Source organism: Podarcis raffonei, chromosome 8 (assembly GCF_027172205.1).
Source record: "Podarcis raffonei isolate rPodRaf1 chromosome 8, rPodRaf1.pri, whole genome shotgun sequence".
NCBI lineage: Eukaryota > Metazoa > Chordata > Lepidosauria > Squamata > Lacertidae > Podarcis > Podarcis raffonei.
Window position 1 is genome coordinate 58,740,792 of NC_070609.1, and position 25,165 is coordinate 58,765,956.

At 44.3% G+C, this 25,165-nt stretch overlaps 1 protein-coding gene across 7 annotated transcripts in view; it reads right to left on the reverse strand.

The window, feature by feature from the left end:
• Positions 1-21,339: 21,339 nt before the first annotated feature.
• The window catches only part of PHKB (phosphorylase kinase regulatory subunit beta), a 142,291-nt gene continuing 138,465 nt past the window's right edge, over positions 21,340-25,165 (reverse strand). For all 7 annotated transcript variants that reach the window (XM_053400230.1, XM_053400233.1, XM_053400232.1 and 4 more), the window contains 2 exons: positions 24,247-24,387; positions 21,340-22,100 (listed from right to left, as the gene is read on the reverse strand). In XM_053400230.1, coding sequence (XP_053256205.1) covers positions 21,963-22,100; positions 24,247-24,387 — 279 coding nt within the window. In that variant the 3' untranslated portion in view covers positions 21,340-21,962. The remainder of the gene's footprint in view (positions 22,101-24,246; positions 24,388-25,165) is intronic.

The window sequence follows — 25,165 nt, forward strand, 5'->3', positions numbered from 1 at the left end:
GGGCACAGGGCAAGCACACCACCCCAGGCGCCCAATCGGCTTGCTCCACTGCTGCTCTAATGTAGACACAGATTGTTCTGGAACAGAATCCCTGAGAGTTGCCACTTGTTATGCAACCAAAAAATTCAGTTCTTCTGCCTAGACCAGCCTTTCTCAACCTGTGGGTCCCCAGATGATGTTGAACTACAACTCCCATCACCCCTAGCTAGCAAGGCCAGAGCTCAGGGATGATGGGAGTTGTAGTCCAACAACATCTGGGGATCCACAGGTTGAGAACCACTGGCGTAGACATAGGGAGACAGCTAGACTCTGAGTTTTTGTACCAGGCCCAGCCAATCCAGAGGCTTGATGCTGCCTACCAATCAGAGGGGATAATGTTGGACACCATAGTTCACATGTGTGCCAGATGATAGCCCTGAGGCTTAAATGCACACAGGCTGTGGTGGAGAAAATGTGGTGCAATGGTTAGAGTATTAGACCGGTGCCAGGAAGACAGAAGTTCAAAGCCCTACTCAGCCACAAAGCACAGTGAATGACCTTCGGCCAGTCACTGCTTTTGAGCCTCACCTCCCTCAGAGGGCTATTGTTAGGAGAAAATGAGAGGGAAGCTAGCTCTGCTGTTTGTTTGCTGAAGCAAGTACTGGCTTAAAAATGTAGTAATAATAATCTCCCTGGTTCAAGCTCCAGAGGCTTGTGAGAACAGATGAGTATAACAAAATGCACCTCCCAGATAAATGCCCCTCTTATTCGGACTAGAATTGTCCGGCATCAAAGTGTGAAGGAAGGTCAAGCCCCAAATGGCAGAACGGAAACCTTGTTGAACTCTATGTGTTTCATCCTGATTTCAAGCTCACATCTTTAATTTCCCTCTTTTGTTTTCTTAAAAAAGAAAGAGAAGAGAAAATTGATGGGGGTGGAGGCCATTAATTCCCAGAATTGTTCCCTTCAGACGTTTGAAGTTCTCATCATACTGAAACTGGAACAACTGGAGAGGGAAGGGAACATTAAACAGTTTTGAGAATGCAATAATCTTGGATTCAGGCAACTGGGCATAAACACAGCAAGGCCAGTTCTGAAATGCTTCTTTTTTAGTGCTCCATTAAGAAGAAGGCTCATTTTGCCTTATTTCACACAGCTTGACGACCTGTTCTAAAGGAACTTAGCAGACTTTCCAAACACATTACTTAACTCATGGATGTGGATTCCCTCCACCCCCCCCCCCCCGCTCAAGGGCCACATTTTCCCCAGGCAACCAGCCTCATGCCTGTGGTGGGAAAGGGCCAGAGACTCAAGCACACAAAGCAGTGGATGTAATTCTTCCCTCTGTACAGCCAGAGGTTTCTACATGCCCTCCCAGTTCTCTAGGAGAACTGGAAAGCTTGTGCTTCTTAAGACATTTTGTGAGTAGATGGGTAAGAAGGAACCAGGATTTGGAGCCTTAGCTGGATCTAAAGAACTGCCAGAAATATGTCACACATAGGGAGATCCAATAAGTTTTTAAAAAGTAGTTATAACTTAGCATCAGAGCTCACCTCCGAAAGCTGACCTGGCCCTATTCTTGCATTTTTAACAGCAGTTGCTCCCGGCCTGCATACTGTTTTCCAGAGTATCCAATCAGATGCCTTTAGGGAACTCACAAGGCAATAGCCTTTCCCTGCTTTGGTCCTGCAGCAATAGGCATCCATAGCATCCTGCCATTGAATGTGTTGGATCAACCATTGCATAAGAAGAGCTTTGCCAGTCCATCATCTTGTTTCTACTGTGGCCAATCAGGTGCCTCAAGGAAACACATGAGCAAGGCAGAAAGGCAATAGACCTTTCCCACTGTCACATCGCAGCAGCTGATATTATTCAGAGGGATGTTGCCTCTAAACCTGGAGGTAGCATATACCTAGACAGAGAGCGGATGGAGAGAAGTTCTCACTCTCCCATAACATTAGAACTTGTGGACATCCAATGAGGCCGAATGCAGGAATATTCAGGACAGAGAAAATAAAGCAGTGCTCCACACAGTGCATGGTTAAACTGCGGAATTTGTTACTACAGGAAGCAGTGTTGACTGCCAACGTATATTGTTTTAAAAGAGGATTAGACAAATTGATGGAGGACAAGGCCATTGGTGACTACTAGCTGTGATGGCTATGTTGTACCTCCACTGCCAGAGGCAGTGTGCCTCTAAATACCAGTTGCTGGGAATCACAGGAGGGCAGAGTGCTCTTGTACCCATGTTCTGTTTGATCTGGTTGACCATTGTGAAAACAGGATGCTGGACTAGATGGGCCATTGGCCTGACCCAGCAGGCTTATATTATGCTCTTGTCATGGTTGGCAGCCATTGATAGACCTTGTCCTCCATGAATCTGTTGAGTTCTTTGAAAGCCACCCAAGCTCATCCTCATCTTATGATAACAAATTCGACAACTGAACTATGCAATGCCATGTCTAACAGCTACTGAGAGACTTATCCTTCATGAATGTTTGTTTCTTTTCCACATTCACTCCCTGCTCTTCAATTGTGGGAATTGATGGGCCTTCTTTACTTTCCCCAAAGCTTCTGGCACTGAGCCTGAAATTCTCCAAGTGAGATATTCTCCCACCAGAGACCTTTTTTAAAAGCTTCTCCATCTTCGTAAGCATTTTGTGTTACGCCAGAGAGAGAGAGAGGCCAGGAGGTTTTGTAACAGGCTTCCCGCTATTATCCTTACATAACATCGCTTCTCCCATTTGTAGGCACAATTAATTTAATGTTGCAAAGAGCATAAGAGCTTTCTTGCAATCAACACCATCAAGGGAGACTGTTATCTCAGTGGCCCCTGCTGGTTTGATGAATATTGAAAAGTATCTCCCCTAAGGCCACTGCTCTGTGCACACACATCCATTCAGCAAAGTCCCTGGAACCTAATCCAAGCTAATGTTGTTTAGAGGAACTGGGGACAGAGTGGGTGCTTGTTTCTGCTTTGTCATTCAATGCAGGGTAATCATCGCAAGGTTTTATATCAGACTGTGCTTACATAGCACTTCCGGCATATTTTGGAGTTGACTTGGCATCTCTTCCAGTTTGCCTTGTCCCAACCAGAAGGAAGAGTCCATGACAAGCTAAGCAAGAACAGACCTAAAACAGGTGCTAAGATCGCCTGTTCCAGTTAGGATAGTTTCAGATATTTCAGCACCTCGGACAGTTCCAATGCTCAACCAATATTCAATTAGTTAAGGGCGTTTCAAAACCTTGCTGTCAACATAATTCCTGTGATGTGCATAGAAGGGAAATAAGAATCTACAGGACGGGATATATCTCAAGAAAACCGAAGCAGGGAAGGAAGGAAGCCAAGGCGTGAGGACACGCAGTGTAAATATGATGACTTAAAATGTTGATTGTAAAAGATTGCTTTATTTTCTTGTTGTTTGTGTGTGAAAAACCCAATTAAAAAAAAAACCTTGCTGTCACAACAGAAAAGACCTTCTCCCACATGCAACCCACCATATTCTAGATAGCAGAGGAACCTGAGGCGAGACATCAGAGGTATATATCAACACTCAAGCAGGTTCACATAGGAGATGATTCTTGATATACTTTGACCGCAAGCTATTGCATTATGTGGCATTTCTCCTAAGTTTCTGGGGGCTCCATATCATCCTCATCTAGATCTTCCTCAACTATGAAGTCATGTTGTTGGACTACAACTCCTATCTTCCATGACCACTGGCCGTGTTTGCTGAGGTCAATGAGAGTTGGAGTCCAGGAACATTTGGCTATCTCATATTGGCTATCCCTGAATAAGAGCATGATGAGAGTGACTGTAAACATTAATAGAGCTTCACTGGGGGGGGGGAGGTGAACTTAATTTTAATATTGAATGCAGGTTTAAAAGAGGTCCAAAGAACCCCTTTCTTCCTCTTTTTGCATTATCAAAAGCTAGCAAATGTGATGGGGGATGACTTCCTTTTGCTTTTTGCAGCTCTGCTTTACAGTTGTGGCCGCTGGCCTTGTACAGCTAGCCAGGCTGCAAAGTGTCCTCTCTGATTTGCAGTCACTGGAGAGAGCTGGGGGTTCATGCAAGGTTGCTCAGAATTGCCATATAGCATTCAGAGGAAGAGAGCTGCACAGTGTGACCCCAAACACTTTGCTTTAGCCTCAGTATATCTGCACTTAGCAGAGTGAAAGAGCAGAAGCAATGTCAAAGCAAAGATTCTCCAGAAGCATTTCCTTTTTAAAAGGGACAGCAAAACACATAGAATGTTGTGTCAATTTTATGCACAGTGAAATATCTCTGGTGGCAAACTTCATACTTCCCAAAGGCACCGCACTTTTAGAGAAAGGAGAGGGACGGAAAGATGTCTGGAGACAATGAGACAGTGTCGTTGACATCAGGGGTAGCCAACGTGATGTCCCCCAGATGCTGCTGGACTACAACCCCCATCATCCACCACCACTGGCCCTGTTCTTACAGTGCAAGAACATTCGGAAGGCACTACATTGGCCACTCATGCCAATGCTATGTACAAGCTGTTGTAGTACTACAGTTCCCAATAACCCCATACAACAGGGCCCACGGTTAGGGAATTGAACAATAATATACAAGAAGAAGAAGCAGCTCCAGGTCTCCCTATTAGAACCTGCCTTGAGACTCTTCCCAGACCACACCCTGGGATGCAATCATGCCTCTTGCTTACCTGGATGGAAAAGTCTGTGTGTGTAACAAACACACTGACTTTTGTATGGCTGTAATGTAGCCTATAGCACAAGCACCCCCAAACTCGGCCCTCCAGATGTTTTGGGACTACAACTCCCATCATCCCTAGCTCACAGGACCAGTGGTCAGGGATGATGGGAATTGTAGTCCCAAAACATCTGGAGGGCCAAGTTTGGGGGTGCCTGTGCTATAGCAGAAAGGTATCTGTTGCCCGGTCTACTTTTGCCTCTGGCCCCACCTACCATGGCATGTGGCCCTCAGGAAATTGCCTATGAAGGAATGTGGTCCTTGAGCTGAAAGAAGATGCTCCAAGCCTATTTTAAAGGCCTGTTTAAAAGCCTGTTGATAGGGCCCCTGTGCATATCACTTTAGTTACCCCTCCCCCTGGAATTTGCTTCTTATTGCCATACAGATTTCCTTTTAATCTTTCATTTTGCAAGATTTATCAATCGTGTAAAAACTTCACAAAATAAATATTTTGGACACATTGATTGCTATTTTACTGGGCCTATTAAAAAGTGGCTCTCCATCCCCGGCATCATATTATATATTGAGTAGCATAATGAGTACCTCCACCTATTTATCATTAGACCACAACAGCTGTTCACTTGTTCCTCATTGCATTTGCTCATGGTAGGTTATTTAATTTTATTACATTTATATTATGGCCCATCTTTGCATTTTCATTTATAACAGAAAATTATACTCTTAGGCATCACTGGTTAAGATAAATGTTGTTCTTTTAAAAAAATAATTCAGGAAATAAATGACCCAGTGAGGGTCTCGGAGCTCTTAGAGATGGAGAGGGAATCATAAATCATTCTTTTTTACATCTTGGTTTTCTATCAGGTGATTTGATCAAATAGCACATACAGTCTTTTAATATTAGTAGCTTTCCTGCATCAATAGAGAAACTTGAAAATAGGCACCATCTGCTATTGGATTATTATTTTTTAATGGGGGTGTATCTAGTTTTAAGAAATTACATTATGGAAGTAGTTTTGTATTAGAAATAATGATTGAGTTAAACGGCAAGAAATTGCTACTGTTAATCTATTTTGTGTTAATTCCCACCCCACCCAAGGGAGTGTATCCAGTCATCTGAAGTTTCCACCCCAGGCACCAAAATGACACTCAAGTTTTGTGCTATGTTAACTATGACTAGAGCCTTTAGTGTGGTGGCACCTACAGTAGTGATGTTTAGAAACTTGCTTAAAATAGGAGAATAAGCACAGCTCAGTAATAGAGCAAGTATTTTAAAGGTCCTAGTTTCAGTTTTTGGCATCCCCAGGTAAATCTGGGGTTGTCCCTTATCTGAAGCACTGGGGAGAGACTGATACCCAGTTTGGGCAGGTGTGGAGAACCTTTGGCCCACCAACTGTCACTAAAACTCCCAACATTCCTGGCCATTGGCCATGCTTGCTGGGGCTGATGGGAGCTGTAGTTCAGCAACATCTGGAAGGCCAAAATGTTTCCCCAGTTTGGGTAATGCTGGTATCTTCCTATGCTCAGATGTTCTTAACTCATCTGTCCCACTCTGGCTTTCCTTGAGAGGTGATCCAGTTTCGTTGAGGTATTGCAATCATCTACTGATTTGCGGTGTATTTTGAGTTTGCTATATGAATGCAATTTTGTTTTAATTATTTAATTACATTTATGAATCGCTACCCCTAAAACATCCCTAACAAAAACAATTTTTTTTGCTGTGCACCACCATTATATTTCCACAGCCCCCTTTAACATTGGCATGATAGGTTGTTGTTGTTGTTGTTGTTGTTGCTATTTGCAAACAAGTAAATGAAAGTAGAGCAGTTCAAAATATTCAGAGGGCACTAGGTTGGAGAAGGTGCTGGAGCAGGCAATGTGAGTCCTGATGGACAAATCATCTGGCCTGGTATAAAGCAGCAGCTTACGCTTTTGCTATAGCCACGGCACAGATGTTACAAAGCTCTGTAGCAAAGCATCAGTCACTTTCACGAAACCCTAGACTGTCAGTTTTGAAATGGGCAACTCTCTAGTCCTCATGAAAATGCAGAGGCAGCTATTCGGTGTGGGGCCCAGACTGTGGCAGGCGCCTCTTTCTCAAACCTTGATCTGCAAACCCCGCTGCTTGCATACCATGAACTGTCACCACCCCTTTGCATTCATTTTAACAAATGCAACTAAAGGAGTTTCCCCCCCCCCCCAGGGTAGTACTTCAGAGCTCAGACTGGTCATCTTTTAATCTATATAAAATGCTGCAGTGCTTCTACAGTCCTGGAAACATATGAGCAGAAGAGAGGGAGGGAGAATGCGAGAGAAGGTAAATCCTTTCTTCCCTAGAGGTTTATTCAGTTTCAGGGGAGGGACACAGAAAAAGAAGATGGAAGGGGTGAGCTAAAAGTTGCCTTTTATGTCTTTGCAGTTAATTCTGATGCAGCTGCTTGTTCTCAAACCCACACAGTAGAAAAAGACAGGGCTGTGCTTTTCCTTTTTCTTTCAACTCCATAAAATACACTCGTCAGCCTATGGGATTTTTAACCTAGCAAAAGGGGAGGCCTGGCAGAAGAGCCTTGGAAAAAGCAGGGAAATGACAAGATTAAACGAAGAGGAAATATAGAAACACTGCATTATTAATCAACTTGTCTGCTGCAGCTTTGTCCTGTCTCAGGAAGAACTGACGCGGGCCGCCAGTTGCCGCCTGGTGCCAGGCTTTCAGCCTGTGATGAATTATAAAGCCCCTGCAATTCCCTTTGCAGATATGAACGGCAGCAAAGTTGTGGCTGGGAAAAGTCCTGGTGGCAGGAGGGGAAGGAAAGGGCACAGAGAAGCACAAAGCTTCCTTTTTCAAGACTCCTTACTTCACTGAAATGTCCCCAGGATTTTCTTTCTTAGATGATAGTCATGTTCCATAAAAGATTTCATTCACAGAACTGTGCTGGCAAACCTTTTCTTTAAAAAACCATAGCAAAACAAAACTTCATTTTTAACTCACACTGCTCAGGGTAGGGGACCTCTTATCCTTTTCTCTTCACAACAACCCTGTGAGGTCGGTTAGTTAGGCTGAAAGATGGTGACTAGCCTCTGACAACCAGTCGCTGGGAATCACCAGTGGGTGAGTACTGCTGCAGTCAGGTCCTGACAAAGGTTGAAGGAGAGACCTATAAACATGGACATCCATAGTAATACTGTATGTATATGTAGCAACAAACAAATCAATGTGTACAGGAGACTGAGTTTAAAGGTACCCTCTTTTTAGTAGGAGCATGGGAAACTGAGTTATACCGAGGCAGACCATTGGTCCATCTAACTCAGTATTGCCCTCACTGACTGGCCATTGCTCTCCAGAATTTCAGACAGGAATCTAGGTGCCTAGTATGGAAGCATGCAACACAGATGTTCTACTACAGAGGCACAGCCCTTTCCCACAGCCCTTGATGAGTTGGCCCATCAAAGGCTATAGCCGTAATGGACTCCCCATGTGTCCCTGAAGACCAGTTGCTAGGATAGGGGGCAACAGAGCAGAGGAATGCTGTTGTCCCTGCTCAGGAGCTTTCCATGAAGACATCCAGTTGACCACCATGAGAATCATAGAAGCATAGAGCTGTAGAGTTGGAAAGGACCCCAAGGGTCATCTAAGCCTCTGCCCTGCAAAGCAGAATGCCATTGGATGGACTTTTGGCTGGTCCAGCAGATCTTCTCTTACATTCTTACCATGGGTTCTGGGCCTGAAAATGCTGATGTCTATGGCCCTGTACTCTACATAGGCAGGGAGCAGGCAGCACTGCAGAAGTCCAAGCATCCAAATAGTGCAGGATCTAGGACCATGGACAGCTCCTTGGTGATAAGGCAGTCAGATTCCTCCTTTGAACTTGCAGGGGTGAAGGTTCAGTTGTACAGGGCTTTTGTGCAGTGCAAGACCCAACTCCCTTTGGTCATGCTGACAGGTCACCCCTCCAGAGCCAGCAGCTAGACTCTCCAGCTGTCACTCTACATCAGCTGTCATGTAAAATGCCCTCTTCTTCCCCCTTTGGCTGGCAGTCAGCAATCTGTCCAGTTCCTTAAAAAGCTATACTTCTTCAGTATGGATCCAGCACTTAATTTGATGGCAGAAGGATTCTATTAAGCATTCCTGCCTTTTAGTTATGTCAGATTAACAGCCTTTATATATTTTTATAAAAAGTCAGGATGAAAGAACACGCAGAGATGCAGGCTGTAGTAATGCTTCCATTCCATTATTTGTTTTCACACAATGAGAAACTGATCTAAATACCGTATTCAGCAAGAAGCCAATTATCAGAGAGCCATGGTGGTTCATTGTAGACTTTTACATGCTGATAATCCACCACTTTTTCACTCATCACTCATGGGCTTCTGTGTTTTTATAATCCCTCAGAATTACAAGAGTGGTTTAAGTTAGATGGATTTTTACCAGTTGTCTCCACTGTTGTCATGCAATTAGAAAGGCATGTTCCATTTGAGCAAGCTGAATAGAGGGATTACTGTATACACCTATTGCCACAGACCTGAAGTGCGCAACATGCTTGTATTGTTATTAAGCATGCATTGTGCAGGCAAAGCAGCAGTGAATTAACAGCTGCTACATGGCTATTACCTTTATTTAAGGAATTACATCCCACAATCTAGCTTGTGGGTCTAGGGGGCATGATTGCCCCTTTAGGTACAAGGGGGCCTGGGTTCAAATCCTGGGCAAACCCATATGAGCAAGAAGAGGGACTGAAGCCATCACCATCCCTCAGCCTTTCCTGCAAACTTCAGTAGAACTTTTGATTGGCATTATATAGATGCTATGTTCTTTTTAAAACACACACACACACCTCTTCCAGCCAGCTTAGCAAGAGGTGCCTAGCTTAGAATTTATACACACAGTAAAATGGAGCACTAATCTACTTTTAGCCAAAAGGCTTTGCATGATGAAACATCTTAATTAATTTTACTATTTGCACGTATTTCAGAAATATGATCTGAAAGAATGCAAAAAAAGGGGGAGATTCAGATCTTCACTTCAGGCTGAGTCAAAGTCCTCTGCAACACCGCAACTCTGTTCACAGGGGAAAAAGTTAGAGGGCATTTGGGTGATTTGGGGGAGGGGGTGAAGTGTGAATGGGGGCAGCTGTGGGGCAAACATGCAGAGAGAGTAGTTGGCATACACCATTGTTTTCTTCACACAAAGCAGGAAACATGGCCCTCCCCTGATTGCTTCATGATGAGAAGTGATGATGTGGTGTCATCAAGGAGCCAAATCAGAATGAGGGCAATTTCCACTGCTATCACTCTGATGCTTTGAGGGTGGATGAAGTGATGCTAGGGAGTAACTGGAAATAGAATTGTCACATCCTACATGAAAAAGTCAGTGTGGATCACAGGAAAACCCTGTGAAGTATCTCCCATTATCAAAGTCCCCTCTTTTGACCCAAATTGTTTTTAAAATTGTAAGAAAAACACTGGGGCCTAATTTGAATAATACAGTACTTGGTATCTGGTGGGCAGGGTTTGTGTGCTATGCTCTGGAATCATCCCCTCCCTTCTGTGCGAGTTCCGTTAAGAATGTCGGTTAAGAGGCACCAACTGCCTCTTCTTGTTTCTTGCCTCAGACTTGCCTCCTGTTGTTGTATTCAGTTTCTCTCATTATGTTATTTTGTTATTATTAAAGCTTGTTTACATTTACGCAAGCCACTTATTTTTCCCAAAGAAAAAGAAAGGTGGAATATGCTAAACTTGGGTGAGTGAGGGGATATTCCCAGTTTGCCAAGAGGATTGATTTTGTTAATCAACCCCCACCCACCCACCTCCACAACAAAAATAACTCTTGGCTCCCCCTCCCTAAAATTGAACAACCTAGCTCCTGAAGTTCTGTATCTGACCTCAAAAATGCATGGCTGACACAGTGGCAAAGCAAAGGTACTCTGCACATGCTCAGAGGCACCCCCTTTGTCCATCCAGTCATTGTGTATAAAGAGAAAAACAAAACACATTTCCACTTAATCAGCAAGACAGCAGACTCGGGCTGTAAGCCCCAACACAGATCTCAGCAGCCAATACCAGGAAGCCTCTGCTCAAATTAAGAACCCTGGCAAGGAACAATAGCACGAGTTCTAAAAAATTGCTGCAGGGGAGAGAGAGGGTGTGAGATGACTTAAAAGGTCAGTTATTGGAAATATGACAAACCCATCAGGTGCTTTGTCTGGAAAACATATTCGAAAATGTGGGAGATGCCAATTACTAGCAAGCATGAATAAAACATGTGCTCAGAATGAGGCCTACTGCTTGCGGCTTCCTTGCAGAGGTGGTTGTACACCAGGTTAGAGATGGAAAATGTAGGAAACAAACTGGCACATTCTTGTCGAGCTGGCTACTATGTCTCTTCCAATGAACTGATGGGCTTGGTTTATTCTTCTTTGAGTGGAATCCAGTGTTCAGATGCACTGCTATTTATAACCAAACCCTGGCAAGAAAGAGCTTGGCCAGGGACATCTTAAGGGCCCCCACTGCTCTCTGGCTCAAGTCTCAATGGATGCCAGTGGCTGAATGAGGCTGTCAGATAAGGGCAAGATGCAGGGGTGTGGCTGGGAAAGAGAGCTGAGTGGAGGAATGACATGGGATCCAGTTTTCAGCTGCTCTGTTTACACAAATGAAGTTTTGGAGGGCAGAGCACTGGGGGTGGCGGTTGAGGGGGAAAGAATGAATTCAGTGTTCCTAAACAAAAGAAGAGCTGGAAAACAAACCCTCCGATGTAAAAGCCTGCTGTTCAAAAGAAGAAATCGATGCAGTTTCAAACACAGGGAAAGTAAACAAGCCTGTTGGATAGAGGACTCCTTCCAAGCTCTCCAGCTGATCAGTTTTCTGACCAAGAAAACTACAGACTTCACTACACACACACACACACACACACACACACACTGTTTAAGCAAACAGTTTCACACACACACAGAGGCCCTAAAATGCCCTTTCAACACCTGCTCCCCCTCAAAAAAAGAAAATTGTTTTCAGGATGAACTGTATACATTGAGATCATTAATTCTGATCCCAGTGTATGATTTCTCTCTCCCTTCCCCCGCCCCAGAGTTTGCTAAAATATTCCAGAGAAGTGGGTGTTGAAGACAAGGGAGTCAATCAAGTGTGGGAGTGTAGAGCATCACAATACAGGATTCAGTGCCAGGCTTGAGTTGAGTTTATTTGAGAGTCTAACATACACTGTTTAAAAGGAGGTGAAAGCAATAGCTAAGCAGCTGAGCACATGTTTTCCTTGCAGAGGATCCCAAGCACAATCCATGATATCCAAGGGGATGCCTGCCATAAGTGATGGACCAAGCAAGCAGGTGGCCAATAGTTCCAGGCAGATAGGGAGGAAAGGCAAGATCAGCACCTTGGAGAACAACCAAGGTGTGGGCTTCAGGACCATGGCTAGTGCAGCTGAGAGAAAATACTGTATGCATGTTGACACAATGGTGTCCTAGCAGCATATTCTTCAATTTTGGGGCAGTAGATGTTGCTGGACTACAACTCCCACCATCCCCAGCCAGCATCACCAATGGCCTGGAATGGTGGGAGTTGCAGTCCAACAACAACTGAGAACCCAAGGTTGAAAAACATTGACCTAGAGGAACTGGTGGACCTTTAGAACCTGAGTGAGGTATTCACTGAAAAGAAGCCCCTCCATCTGGACTCTGCTTCTGGTCTGAGGAAGGACAGCACCTTACTCTGGACCCATTAGCTTCTTCTGAGCCTTGGGGTTTCAAGCAATGGCAATATCTTTTCAGGAGTCTCCTGATCTCTGCATATGGGACAGACCATGGAGAGGATCCATCTCCACTCCAGGGCTGCCATCATCACACTCTACCTATGAGGATTCCTGGACTGGGGCCCTGGCACCATCTTCACAGTGAAGAGTCACATCATAGGTTATAAGAAATATCTCCCCTGGAAATGTTGGAGGGGCCACTGCTAGTCAGAGCAGACTACACTGGGCTAGATGGACCAATGGTCCAACTCAGTATAAGGAAGGTTTGTGTGCAAACCTGTGATCATCAAGATTATTTTTATATAATTCTGATAGATAATATGCCCATAAATTCTTAATCCCCATTTTTCTCAGCATAGTATGTAGTCTGACTTTAAAAGAATACCTGACTGAGGTGAGATTCACACCTGGATTAGGCTGAGAAGAGAGTGTGGCTTGTACAAATCAATCCAGTGGTCTGACTGGAAAAGATGGGAATAGCCTGGGTGCCAGGCTAGGGAAGATCCCCAACCCATATGCTATATTGGCTATCCACTGACCTCTCAAGTTTGATATTCTTGCAATAGTTTCCTAAACCCTGCAATAACTTTTAAGAAACTTCACTTCAGATATGCAATTTTTTTTCTGTAAGAAGATAATAACTAAATCCTGAAACAAGGGATGACTTCAAATTATACATAGGTATTTGGGATATTAATTGAAGCTGCATGCACAGAATGGGAGTTCGTGACAGCTTTAAGGTTTCACAGGACTTTGCAAGAGTGATGGCTGGAGGGCAAGAAAACAGAGAAGAGGACTTTCATCTCCGAGTTACCACTGTGTGCAATCTGACCCAGCAAATTAGCAATCAAAATTCATTACCAGAGAGAGCCTGGCAGAGAGATTTGGCTACAGGAAAATCCATCTTGAGCCTTCTGCTCATATGTGAGCTGAACTAAATAACAGAAACTCCAAAGCAATTTGGAGCATGTTTTTATTTGGATGCCCTGGGACTTGCATTGTAATAACTCAATATGACTCTGCTTATCTTCTCCAGTGAAAATTCAGACAGAAAGCAGGTGCCTGCAAACAGATACAAAAGTCAGTTAAACCCAGCTGAGGACAGATGTGCATACTGTGCTATAAACACCCACACTAAACCCAACAAATTAGAATTCTGCACCAAGTGAAGCCAAAATTGGCACTAAAAGAGATCCTCAGTTCCGTGACTTTTTAAAGTTATGGAAACTGGATTACGTCAGATATGTTAGGCTATGTTAGGATGTTACAGAGAATGTTCACATCTTAAATACATGTAACTTGAAGGCAGACTGGTTGAAATTGTGCAGGTTAAATAAAAGCTCTTTTTGCGCCAGGTCTGCTTGGTGTTGCTTGGCAAGATCTTTTAAGCTCTCTGCCTTGCTTGAGGGGGCAAGGACTGCCCAGCACACCAATTTGTGGAAGCTCTCATGAAATATTGTGGGAGCCATCCAAGTTCTCAAGAGCTCTCACCCAAGCATCCCTAGGCTTCCAGAGCCAGCATGCAAAGGGGACCTTACTCCCCACGCAAGGAAGAGAGCTTAACAGCTCTTTTTGTGCCAGATCAACTTGGGTTACAGATGGCTACTTGCACAATTAGAACAGCCAGGGGAGACTTGGTTCCAGGCAAAAGTATGCATAAGGCATTCTATGCAGAGTTGTGGTTTATAAGCACACCTGAAGACTTCTTGTGACAAACATGTGCTCAGGTCTATGGAAAAGAATCCAACTGTGCAAGAGGCTTGAAATAAATTGGTGGTCCCAGTCAGGGCAGCTGCCAAGGGGGGGGGCAAGGTGGGAGTTAATTTGGAAGACATAGCTACTGAGTCAGGCCTTAAGCTAACACAACCTCAAAAACCATCATTTATCTGTCACAGAAGCCAGGATCCTGCCTACACAAACTGGCCTGTTACTGAGAAAGGAAGAAAACAGCATCTTTTCTGCCTGTGTTGCAAAAGAATCAGAAAAGATTAATGCCCTCCCAGAATGGGGAAAAGCTGGTAATGAGTGTGCTGACTGAGCTGAGCTAAGATGTTGTCAACATACAACCTGCTTACTACTTCTCAACTTTGTACAACTTAAAAAGCCCCTTGCACTGATGAAAGATGTTTTTGCTCTCCTCCGCACACCCAGGAAGTATTCTGTAGAATAGGAAGGTTGGCGCTTCACTGGCCGTTAAGATTCAGGAAGGATAAAAGGTTCCCACTGGCCTTTTTATGCTTCCAAATATTAAAAGCCCCAGTTGGGTGGCTTCTGCAGTCTGGTGACATAAGTGCTGTGCACCTTCCAGTCCTCTAGAGGGCACACTCCCACTGTTACTTTCTTTTCTCAGCCCAAAGAGGTAAACACCAGCCATTTTTTTATTTGGGATAAAAAGAGGGCTTGCTGCAGAATGGATTCATAGAATCATAGAATCATAGAGTTGGAGGAGACCACAAGGGCCATCTAGTCCAACGTGCGGCAATGCAGGAATCTTTTGCCCAACGTGTGGCTCAAATCCATGACCCTGAGATTTAAGAGTCTCTACCAACTGAGTTGCACCACTTTGGACTACAAGAGAAGTGGGGTGGTGATATTGCTTTGGAATGCTCTCCAGAACTATTTTTAAAAATAAAATAATAATAATTGCAAGTTAAAAATAAGCGTCTGTTTCACATACAAGAGGTCTCAGGTCCAGTCCTTGGCATCTCCAGGTAGGGCTGGGAGAGACACCTGCCTGAATTCCTGGAGAGCCCCTGCCAGTCAATGTAGACAATACTCAACTAGATGGACTCTGACTCTGTATACGGCAGGTTTCCTCTGTTGCTGTGCGGATGGTGCTGTTTTGCTGACACAAGGATCCATATCAGAGACAATGCAACTGTTTGCATAGGTCCAAGGGAATGTGCTGTTGGCCAGTGCACAGATATCCCAAATCAAAATCTTTCCAATGAAAGCAGTCATTACAGCTCACATCAGGAACAGCGTTTCTGCCATTTTTTTCTGCCAACGATCAATAAGTGATTGGTTGAGGTTTGGTGCAGTGATTCTTAAATTAACCAACAGAGGCCAAATTAGACGAGGCAAAGCAGAAAGGCCCCATTTGTGATGCAATGAGCAAAAGAAAAAGAAATGTTTGCTCATTTGTAATCCTGGTTTTGGACAGTCAAGCGCATGCAGCAAGTTGGAAACGGGTACAGTAGATGCCCTTGGTGCTGGAATTCCTGAGCCTTCTCTTACAGCCTCTCCATGAGCTGAATGCTTAAAAAGCACTCTTGTAAAAACCCAGGCAGTTCATGAAGGTTGATACCTGATCTACACAAGGCAGCAGCAGAATGAAGTGGTAGAATGAACTGCATCATTTCAGACTGCGGGGTGAACCATGCTCTTTATTGCTCCCGTACATTACATACGAACAAACAAAACACTCTGCAATCAGAAAAGTAGAACAGCGGGAAGTAGACCGAGATTGAATCCCTAAGCTTATCTGCCAGCTTTCTTTTGTTTTTACTTGGAGTATGAAACAGCAATCAAAACTGGGAGCCTCCCCAACTTGTATTCTGAAGTGGTACCACCCACTCTACTATTTCCAACACAGTACAGCTTCATTCCTCTATCTCTGTAGATAAAAGTCCATGGTTCTCCATGCAAACCCAAGAAAACAATTCACTATGGACTTATGAAGGTAAAATGCCCTCTGCAGAAACCTTTGTGTCTTCCAAACTGAGAGGTCTACGCATCAGCATGAATACCCAAAAGCAGCATATGTGTCATGGGGGACATCTTTCAAGAAGTTCTGTTTCTTCCCTTTGGAGCTTTGTGGCTGGGTGCAAATAGCTGCTGGGTTATAAAGCTGAAGGTTTCCTTTTCTCTGTCTTGCTAGGAATCTGTGGCACTCCAAATGCTGTCAGACTACAATCCCCATCTTTCCCTGACTGTTGGCCATGCCAGCTGGGACCAATGGTAGCTGGAGATAACATAGGAAGGGGCACAGCTTCCTTATTCCTGGTTTAAATCTTGACATAAGAACATAAGCAGAGCCTGCTGGATTAGGCTAAAGAGGACCCATCTCGTCCAGCATCCAATTCTGGGAACCTGCCAAGAGGATTCAAGTGCAATAGCACTTGCTCCTCCTGTGGTCAAATTCTACACTACAAGACACAAAGTTGGAGGAAGCCTTTTTAAAAGATGAACAAGGAACAAAGAACAAACGGGGCATATGAGATAACCTTCCATCCTCAAGCTCTGCCATTATAAGAAAATAAGCTTTAAATCAGATTTAAGGCTGGTCATGCTCTGCTAAGTGCGCTAATATTTTTACCCAGTCTCTCCTGCAGCTGTTTAAATATTTGGAAGCACAAAAAGGCCAGTGGGACCCTTTTATCCTTTCTGAATCTTAACGGCCAGTGAAGCACCAACCTTCCTCTTCTACAGAATACTTTCTGGGTGTGCGGAGGAGAGCAAAAACATTTCATGGATTCACCTCCATCCCCACCAACTGAGTTAAGAGATCTTTAGTTCTGCAAAGGTTGGAGCTTGCTGTGTGGTCATCAGATAAAATATCTGCAGGTTGCTGGAGATCCAACACACCAAAGCTACACCAGGTGTTGCTTTAAGTCCTGTGCTGTTTTGTTAACACTCTTCTTTTTAAACTATGCCTTTTCAAATTCACTTTGGCTATATCCATGTTAGGCAACTATGTATTTATTTCGAACCCTTCCCTTGCCTTCAAGGAGCTCAAGGGGGCTCCTGCTGGTTTGCCAGCAACAACCCCTTTTGGACAAAGATGACTTGACCTGACTCTTGACCTGACTTGACTCTAGTTAACTTATGACTGAATTACTGCAAGACATTCTACTTGGGGCTGCCCTTGAAGACGCCTTAGAAATTTCAGTTGGTCCAAACTGCAGCAGCCAGATTACTGGCCAGGATTCCATTTGTTTTTAAAACAGCTGCCCTGATGGCCAGCTTGTTTCCGGTCCCAATGCAAGGTATGCTCCAGATACCTGAAAGGCCACCTCCTTCCCGACAGACCCTGCCAGGTAGTAAGATTGGCAGAGAAAGCCAATCTCTAGAGCCTGGGCTGTTCCACTGTCCTCAAAAGCTCAGGGTGGTGGCAACCCAGGAAATGCCATTCTGTGGGGCAACCCCTAAGTGGTGGAACTCCCATCCAACAGAAGTACATCCGGCACCATTGTTTTACAGCTTTCAGTAAATACTGAAAACACACCTCTTCACCCCAGCTTTTGACACTTGAGATGTATATTTTCAAGGCCCTTGTTATTTCTGTGATTGTAAGTTCTTTTAAACTGTTTTTAACAGTGTGTTTTAATTGTTGTAACCACCTTGGGATCTTAAGCTGAAAGGCAGGTAAATGATGATGATGATGATAAATGTTCTCCCCTTCTATCACTTCTCTGTGATAGGTTAGGACAAGAATTACCCCAGAGAAGAAATTAGAACCTGAGTCTCCCATATCTAAGTCCAACACTTTAGCCATTACATTGTATTCCCCACCCCCAGAAAAAAAAAGCTTAATAAGCCACTGTGCTATGTCAGATCTAACTCCCAGCTCATCCATAAGCCCTTTAGGTGGCCTTAGACAAACCCAGAAGGGTCATTTCAACATTGCCCTGCCTCACAGGGCTGTTGTAAAGATTTACTGAAATAATGCACTATATAAATGCTAAGTGCACAATGAGTCAGTGAATCATCTGGCTGTTAACCAGAAGGTTGGCGGTTCGAGCCCACCCTGGGACGGCTGTGGGCAGGATTCCTGCACTGCAGGGCGTTGGACTCGATGACCCTCGGGTTCCCTCCCAACTCAACAATTCTATGATTCTACGTGTGTGCTTCAGGAATTAATTTAATCCTCTAAATTATGGGTTGTCAACAGTTCCACCAAAGGCGGAAACAATTCAAACCTACTCAGTTCCTAATGAAATGTTGATATGCATAGTACATTCATAGCTGCTGACATTAAGCTGTGCCAATCCCCCAACGGTACTGCTCCAAGGGTTCCTGTTTGAGTTCAGGAGCCAACCATGGCTGGTCTCCAGCACCCTACCAGGTGCCACCTGGCTCCCCAATTACCAGCTCGCTTCCCTTTCCATGCTTCTTGAAGCTGCTCATAGAAGCTGGAGGGAAGAACTCACTCCTATGCAAGCTCCTGGCCCGCCTTTGGTTTTCTGGCTTGTTTTGCAGCTGGGAAAAGGGGCCAGGAAGCCAAGAGGAAATGGCGCTGGAGGCAGAGCAGGGCATGGAGAGAACTGCCTGCTTTGTATGCCCTTCTGCCTCTGCCCTTGTCAGGGTTTCCAAAGATTGTTTGACTGGAAAAGAAGGGACTCTATACATGTCCCTCAATCTCTACCCCTGAAAAGGTTCAAAATGGGAGCGAGATATGAGACCCTTGCTGTTTTTGCTTACTTATGCATTCCTCCCCTTCCTTAATATGGTGCGCATCTGTAGTAGTTAAATCATAGAATCATCAAATTGTAGACAAACCCCTTCTCCCATGCAAACCTGCCATCTAATGAGACCTTGCTTCAGTTGTCATCACCAACAGAGATGCCACTGGCAGCAACAAGGCCTTTTCCATAGTGGCACCCAAGTCAATGGAGTTTGTCTAGCCCCTATTTGACCATCAAGAGTGTGCTATTTTGCTGAGTTTGTGAGCTAACATTGTTGGTCTGTATATATCTGCTGACAGTAAGAGCTGTTGGACAGTGGACCATTTTGGATGGAGCTGGACTCTACTGCATAGGTTTTTCAACAGAGGTTGGATTCTTAGCTGTGATTCCTGCATTGCAGTGGGTTAGACGAACCTTGGTGTCCCTCCCAACTCTACTTTTATGTGTGTGTGCATGTGTGTACAAACACACACAAACACACACACACACAGTTTGCAAAAAAAAATTCAGTGTGGTTTACAAAAGGAGTAATATAACTCGTCTATCATTTGCTGCTGGTGCTGTTTGCTTCTAATGTTGTTTGTAGTTTCATCTGTTGCTGATCTCAGGAGCCTTCAGGCAGCAACCTACCATTTAAATAAATACAATTCAGAAGACGAGAGTATATTGATTTGATGTGCTGCTAAGCCAACATGCAGTGGAAGAGGGGAGCGGAGAGCCCGGCTTGATGGCAAAACTAGCTGCTGACCGCCGCTTTAACGACAAGCCATGTCTAAAGATTAAACTCTACCATTGCTAAAGCCAGATTGACACCGTTGCAAAGCCCTATTAAAGAACAGAGCGAGAACTTTCTAGGATTCCCCCTAGAAAAAGTCGATGTACTCTTAACAGAACGGAACACATTCCAACTGGATGGAAGTGCCTTTGTGAAACAGACCATAATCCACCTTGCATTGGGAGAGCCTTTTCCATTTTTACAGCAGAAACTGCACTTTATTCCTTTCTGAATTCCAACCCACCCCTTCTAATAACGGGAGGCTTTTAAGGCAGGTTTCTATCCCGATGCATGCCAGATAATCTCCCTAGAATGTTTTGAGATTGAAGTAGAGGCGAGGCACTACAATCTCCTCAGCCTTACGATACCTGGAATTTACCTTTGGGATCAAAGTTGGATCAAAATCTAAGCAGGGCTCTGTCCTCATAGAAAATACACAGAAGAAGATTCAATCAAGAGCGAGCCTGGCTCTGAAAACGTCCTCGCTTCGGTGGTGACGACCGTGAAGAAGGCTCCTTTGAATGCATAAGAACTGAGCACCTCAAACAAGGGCTGTAAACTGTGTCTGTGAATATCCTCAGCTCTAGAATCTCATTCTCTGTTTGGAATCAGTAGGTTTAGTTCAAACTGCAAGCAAGGCAGTAAAAACGTTGCCGCACTATTCCTCTTCAGGCTGTTGCTGGGGAGGAATATTCCTCCTGCATGCACCACACTAGCACAGGCTAGAATTGTTCACCCCAACTAATTCTTCAACTAGTTTTTTTCTTCCCACATGCAAGGTGTTCTTGGGTAGAGGGCTCATAGCTCAGGCTTGGGAGCACATTCTTTCATAGGAATCTGCCTTATACCAAGTCAGACCTTGGGTCCATCTAGGTTAGTACTGTCTACACTGACTGTCCAGCAGCATTTCAGGGTTACAAGGAACAAGTACTTCCTTGTCCTACCTGGAAATGCTGGGGATTGAAGCTGGGACCTTCCGCATGCAAGAGCCCTTCTGCTCTAGGCCTTTCCCCATTTGCATGCAGAAGATCCCAGCTTTAGTCCCCGGCATTCTGCAGTGAGAAGGACCAGAGAGGATGGGGAGGACCTCTTTCCTGCCTAAAACTCTGGAGAGCAGCTGCCAATCAGAGGAGACAATCCTGGTCTAGTTAGTTAGATAGAGTCTGACCTGGTGTAAGGGCAGATTTCTTAATTTCTTTCTTTTTTATGTGGAGGTGCATTCAGGCAAACAGAGTATAAGAGGCTGCCTTAGCCAGACCCAGGAGTCCATTTAGCTGAGCAGGATTGGCAGCTCTCCAGGGGTTTACACAGAGGTCATTCCTAGCTCCCTGTAACTGGATTAAGAACAGGGATTGAACCCAGGAGCTTCCAAATACAACAGATGCACCTTAGTCCACTTATGTGCACAGATACAATTCTGCTTCGCAGAGATGCTCTGCAGATGGGAGTGGGTTCTGACTATAAGCTTTTTCATTCAGGGCATTTCTTCTAATATGATTTACTGTCCTCTTTGATCTAGGGGACCTTCTCTAAAGGTTAATTTAAAATCATGTCCCTTAAGGTGTCTGGACTGGGCCAAAGAAAAATCTGTGATGTGAAAAGATATTCTCCAACATAACAATTATTTCCCATTTTCAACTGTAGAAAACGAATGTGTTTAAGCAATTAGCATGCTAAGCAATTATTAAACGGAAGAACTGATCACAGAAATATTCTAAAGCATATATAGAACACAGTTGTTTTATTTTATCCTTGAGCTTCATTGGGAGCACTCAGATCCAAAGTCACAGTTATCTTCTTGGAGTTAACAAGTAACTCAACTTCAAACACGGGGCTCATTTATTTTTAAAATTTATGCCTGTATTTCATCCAGTATTCATAATGAAGCCTTTCAATAATGAATTACAATACAAATGAAGGGGGAGAGCTGATAAATTTTTCAGCGCGCATTTAATTCACTATTACATAAATAAATTTATCACTGCAATCATTCCCAAGCAATGCTTAAACTATAAATACGAGCCCAGTTAATTTTTTCTAAAACATCCAAAGTCTCAATCAGCATGAGCCGTTTCATGCAATTGCTCTGCCGACTCGCGACCGCGGTGCTTAGGTGGAGAGTGCAGGTTGTCATTGGAGACGTAGGAAAGGAATACAGCGCTTGATTAAATGAGCTTCTCGGCTACTACAGAAACAGCTGTGTGCTTTTGCTACCCTAAGTGTCTGAGCTTTGTCACGGCGGCCATTTATAACAGGGACCCGAACGGCATCCCTTGTACAGTGAGGAATTGAACATCACATGCCAAGCAAACGAGACTGCTAAAGATACAGCATCCTGTCCACCTGCTTTTAGCTAATAGAACAGGGGTCATCTGTGCTGGGCTTCACATCGCCTTCCAGCAATAGATTCATCACCGCCTTTGTCAAATAGCTGCAAGTCCCTCTCTTTCCCAGCGGAGGAGTGTTGTAAAAGGGAGTCATGCCATCCTGCATAAGATAAACACAGTTTGATCTCAGTCACAATGCTGATGGGTAACAATCAGACACAACTGAGGACAAGGAGGGAGCCACAGATGGAAAAGCAGGGTGGTGATGAAGAGGGCACTTCACACACTTGACATTCTCTGTCATGCAGTCTGATAAATATTTTGGATTCCAACCAAATAGCAAATGGGGAACTGGGAGGGAGACAGTGGGAACAAGGAAGCTTCTTAACAGCAACAGAGGCAGACAAAAAAAATATCTGATATGCATTGTCTCAAACACTGTGAGTCAGAGATCTCATGCTGCTTCAGAACATCAGCTTTAGGCCGTGGGAAGGCAGCCGCAGATCATACCGTAGTCTTTCAGTGAGTCACCACTTCATTGGTGCCAAAGGTACAGAGCTCATCAAGCTGCAGGCTCACCTTTTGCGAGAAGCAATTGTCCCCAAGCAAGGAGATGAGTGGCGGAGGAGGCATGATCATGGTTGTGTGCCCTGTAGTGATAGTGAACCTTCCCCCTAGGCTCAATGGAGAAGCCCGTGGCTTTCGAGGGCACGGATAGCACAGCAGAGCTCCTGTGGGCTACAGATGCAAGTGGCGGCAGAGGAAGGAGGGAGAGGGTGGAGCACATGGGCAGTGATGGGACAGTGGTAGCAGGAGGAGCAGACAACCAGCAGAAGGGAGGTAGGGACGGGGGAGGGAGAATTTGAAAAAAGAAATGTGCAAGATTGTAGGTGTCTGTTTCATCTGATGCCCATGCCATGATTATGTACTTTCACAAACACTTTGGGTGAAGCATTGGATTTCAGCCACCCATCTGTGAATTACACAATTCCTTGATTTGCTTCCTGTAGGAGTGTGGCATGAAGCTTGACTCAGCTTTGCTCATTAGGAAGAAAAGTTCTATTCTTTTCTTCCTTGCCCAGCAATAAGAGCCTCTGTAGAGTATCAGGTGAGGACCAGAGAGATCCAGGTTCAAATCCCCAATTCAGACACAGAACTATGTGGTTACTCCTTGGGCCAATCAGTGTCTCCAAGCTTAGCACAGCACACAGAGCTGCTGTGGAACAAAAGTGTCTGTGGAGGAGGGAGAGGCAGGAACAACACCCTCAGCTCCTTGGAAGAATGGTGTGATAGAAACAGTTGCTTGCTCTGCCATTTAGACATGAGGCAGCCACCTTTACTAATATATGTAGGAATATATGGCGATATAGCTCCATGTTCTAAAATACAGTGATTTGGAACCTATGACCACAGATGCCCCATTCCTGTTCTAAAAAAAGATACAGGAAGAAACAGCCCATCTCACACATTTGTATTTAGAAGCATGCAGAATGTCATCAATATGATGGTTTAGAACAGTGATGGCCAAACTTGGCCCGCCAGCTGTATTGGGACTACAACTCCCATCATTCCTAGCTAACAGGAGCAGTGGTCAGGGATGAGGGGAACTGTAGTCCCAAAACAGCTGGAGGGCCAAGTTTGGCCAACACTGCTTTAGAAGTAACAATTTTGGAAGCTACTGTTTTACAGAAACAGAGAAAAAGGTCGTGTGGGCAGGTGTGGATAAACCAGGAATGATTTTCAAGTGTGGATTTTGATCTGAGCCAGAGAGGAAAAGGTTTTGATGATGCTCGCCTATTCTTTAAGACAAGCTCCTGAAGCTGATATGTGGAACCAAGTGCAGCAAACCTTACCAACACCTCTGGCAAAAAGAGGCTCACAGCTGTGCATGCCTGTGGAAACATTATTTCTTTCCTGAGGATCCCCATAAAGAAGTTGCTATTCATCAATCTCATACACTAAGGGTGAGGAGAGCCATCCTAGCACAGTGGAAGCATTGTGAATGTGACATTGTTTGGAATTTTAAAGAAATTTGCTCCTGTGAAGACTGCCGGACACCTCACAAACCAAATGAAAAAAACACTGGCCTTGTGGATTAATCAATCCTAGTAAGAAACAAGAGCAAAAGAGGCATTAGGCCAGTGGTGGCCAAACTTGGCCCTCCAGCTGTTTTGAGACTACAATTCCCATCATCCCTGACCACTGTTCTTGTTAGCTACGGATGATGTGAGTTGTAGTCCCAATATAGCTGGAAGGCCAAGTTTGGCCACCACTGCATTAGGCTTTGGCATGAGAATTGTACTGACTTGTTTCTCGGTGCCCTTGAGCTTGTTCTGGTCCTTCTGGAAATCATGAAATGCTTCTTTCACCAGTCCATCCAAGTCCACTTTATCCTGAAACTCTAATTCAGGGTTTCTTTCCAGAATAACGGAGACAACCATCAACAACTAAAGAATAAAATAAAAGCAAACGATTTAGACACACTACCTTCCCTTTCAAGGGCAGTTTAAAATCTGGGTAGTTTCAAGCCACAAAGTAAAATGGGAAATTAGACATGACCAAAAACATACATAAAATATACCCAACACTTAGACATTTATGGTGGAGGAATACTCAAAAAATCATTACAATAGCCCCATTCATGTACATTTAGGGTGCTCAAGCCTTGAAGAAAGAACTGTGCATCCCTGTTCCCAACACTTGTGAGCTGAGCATGGACATCCGAAGAAGAACCCCTAGAAATGAGCAGCTGTTCACACACAGCAGTTCCTCTTCATATGTCTGTGTGTTGGAGAAGAGTTAGCTTAGGCATGCAGGGTTGAGGGTGGAGCCAGCAATACAACCTAGTCTTTCAATGCATGAGTACCCCACTAGTGTTTAAGGTGTGAATAGAGGTAATGATCTGAAGTAGAAATAATAATAGCCAGATGTTGGATAAGAGGTGTAATTACTGGTAAAGATAAACATCCATGGATTTGAAATACAGTGACGAAAGAAAAAGCCATTTGAAATATTTTCTGTTCTGCCTTCCTTTCCACTTACTCATATAAACTCTCTGTTCCTTTCCCCGCCCCAAACTTAAACTTCATGGAAAGCAAATAATTTTCTTTTGACACATAACATAATGTTTAGTCTTGCAGCTGACAAAGCTGAACTCAGGTGTGTGGTTTTTTTTGCTGTTTTCAAATAATGCAAGAAACAACACTTGGTGTTGGTGGTGGGAAT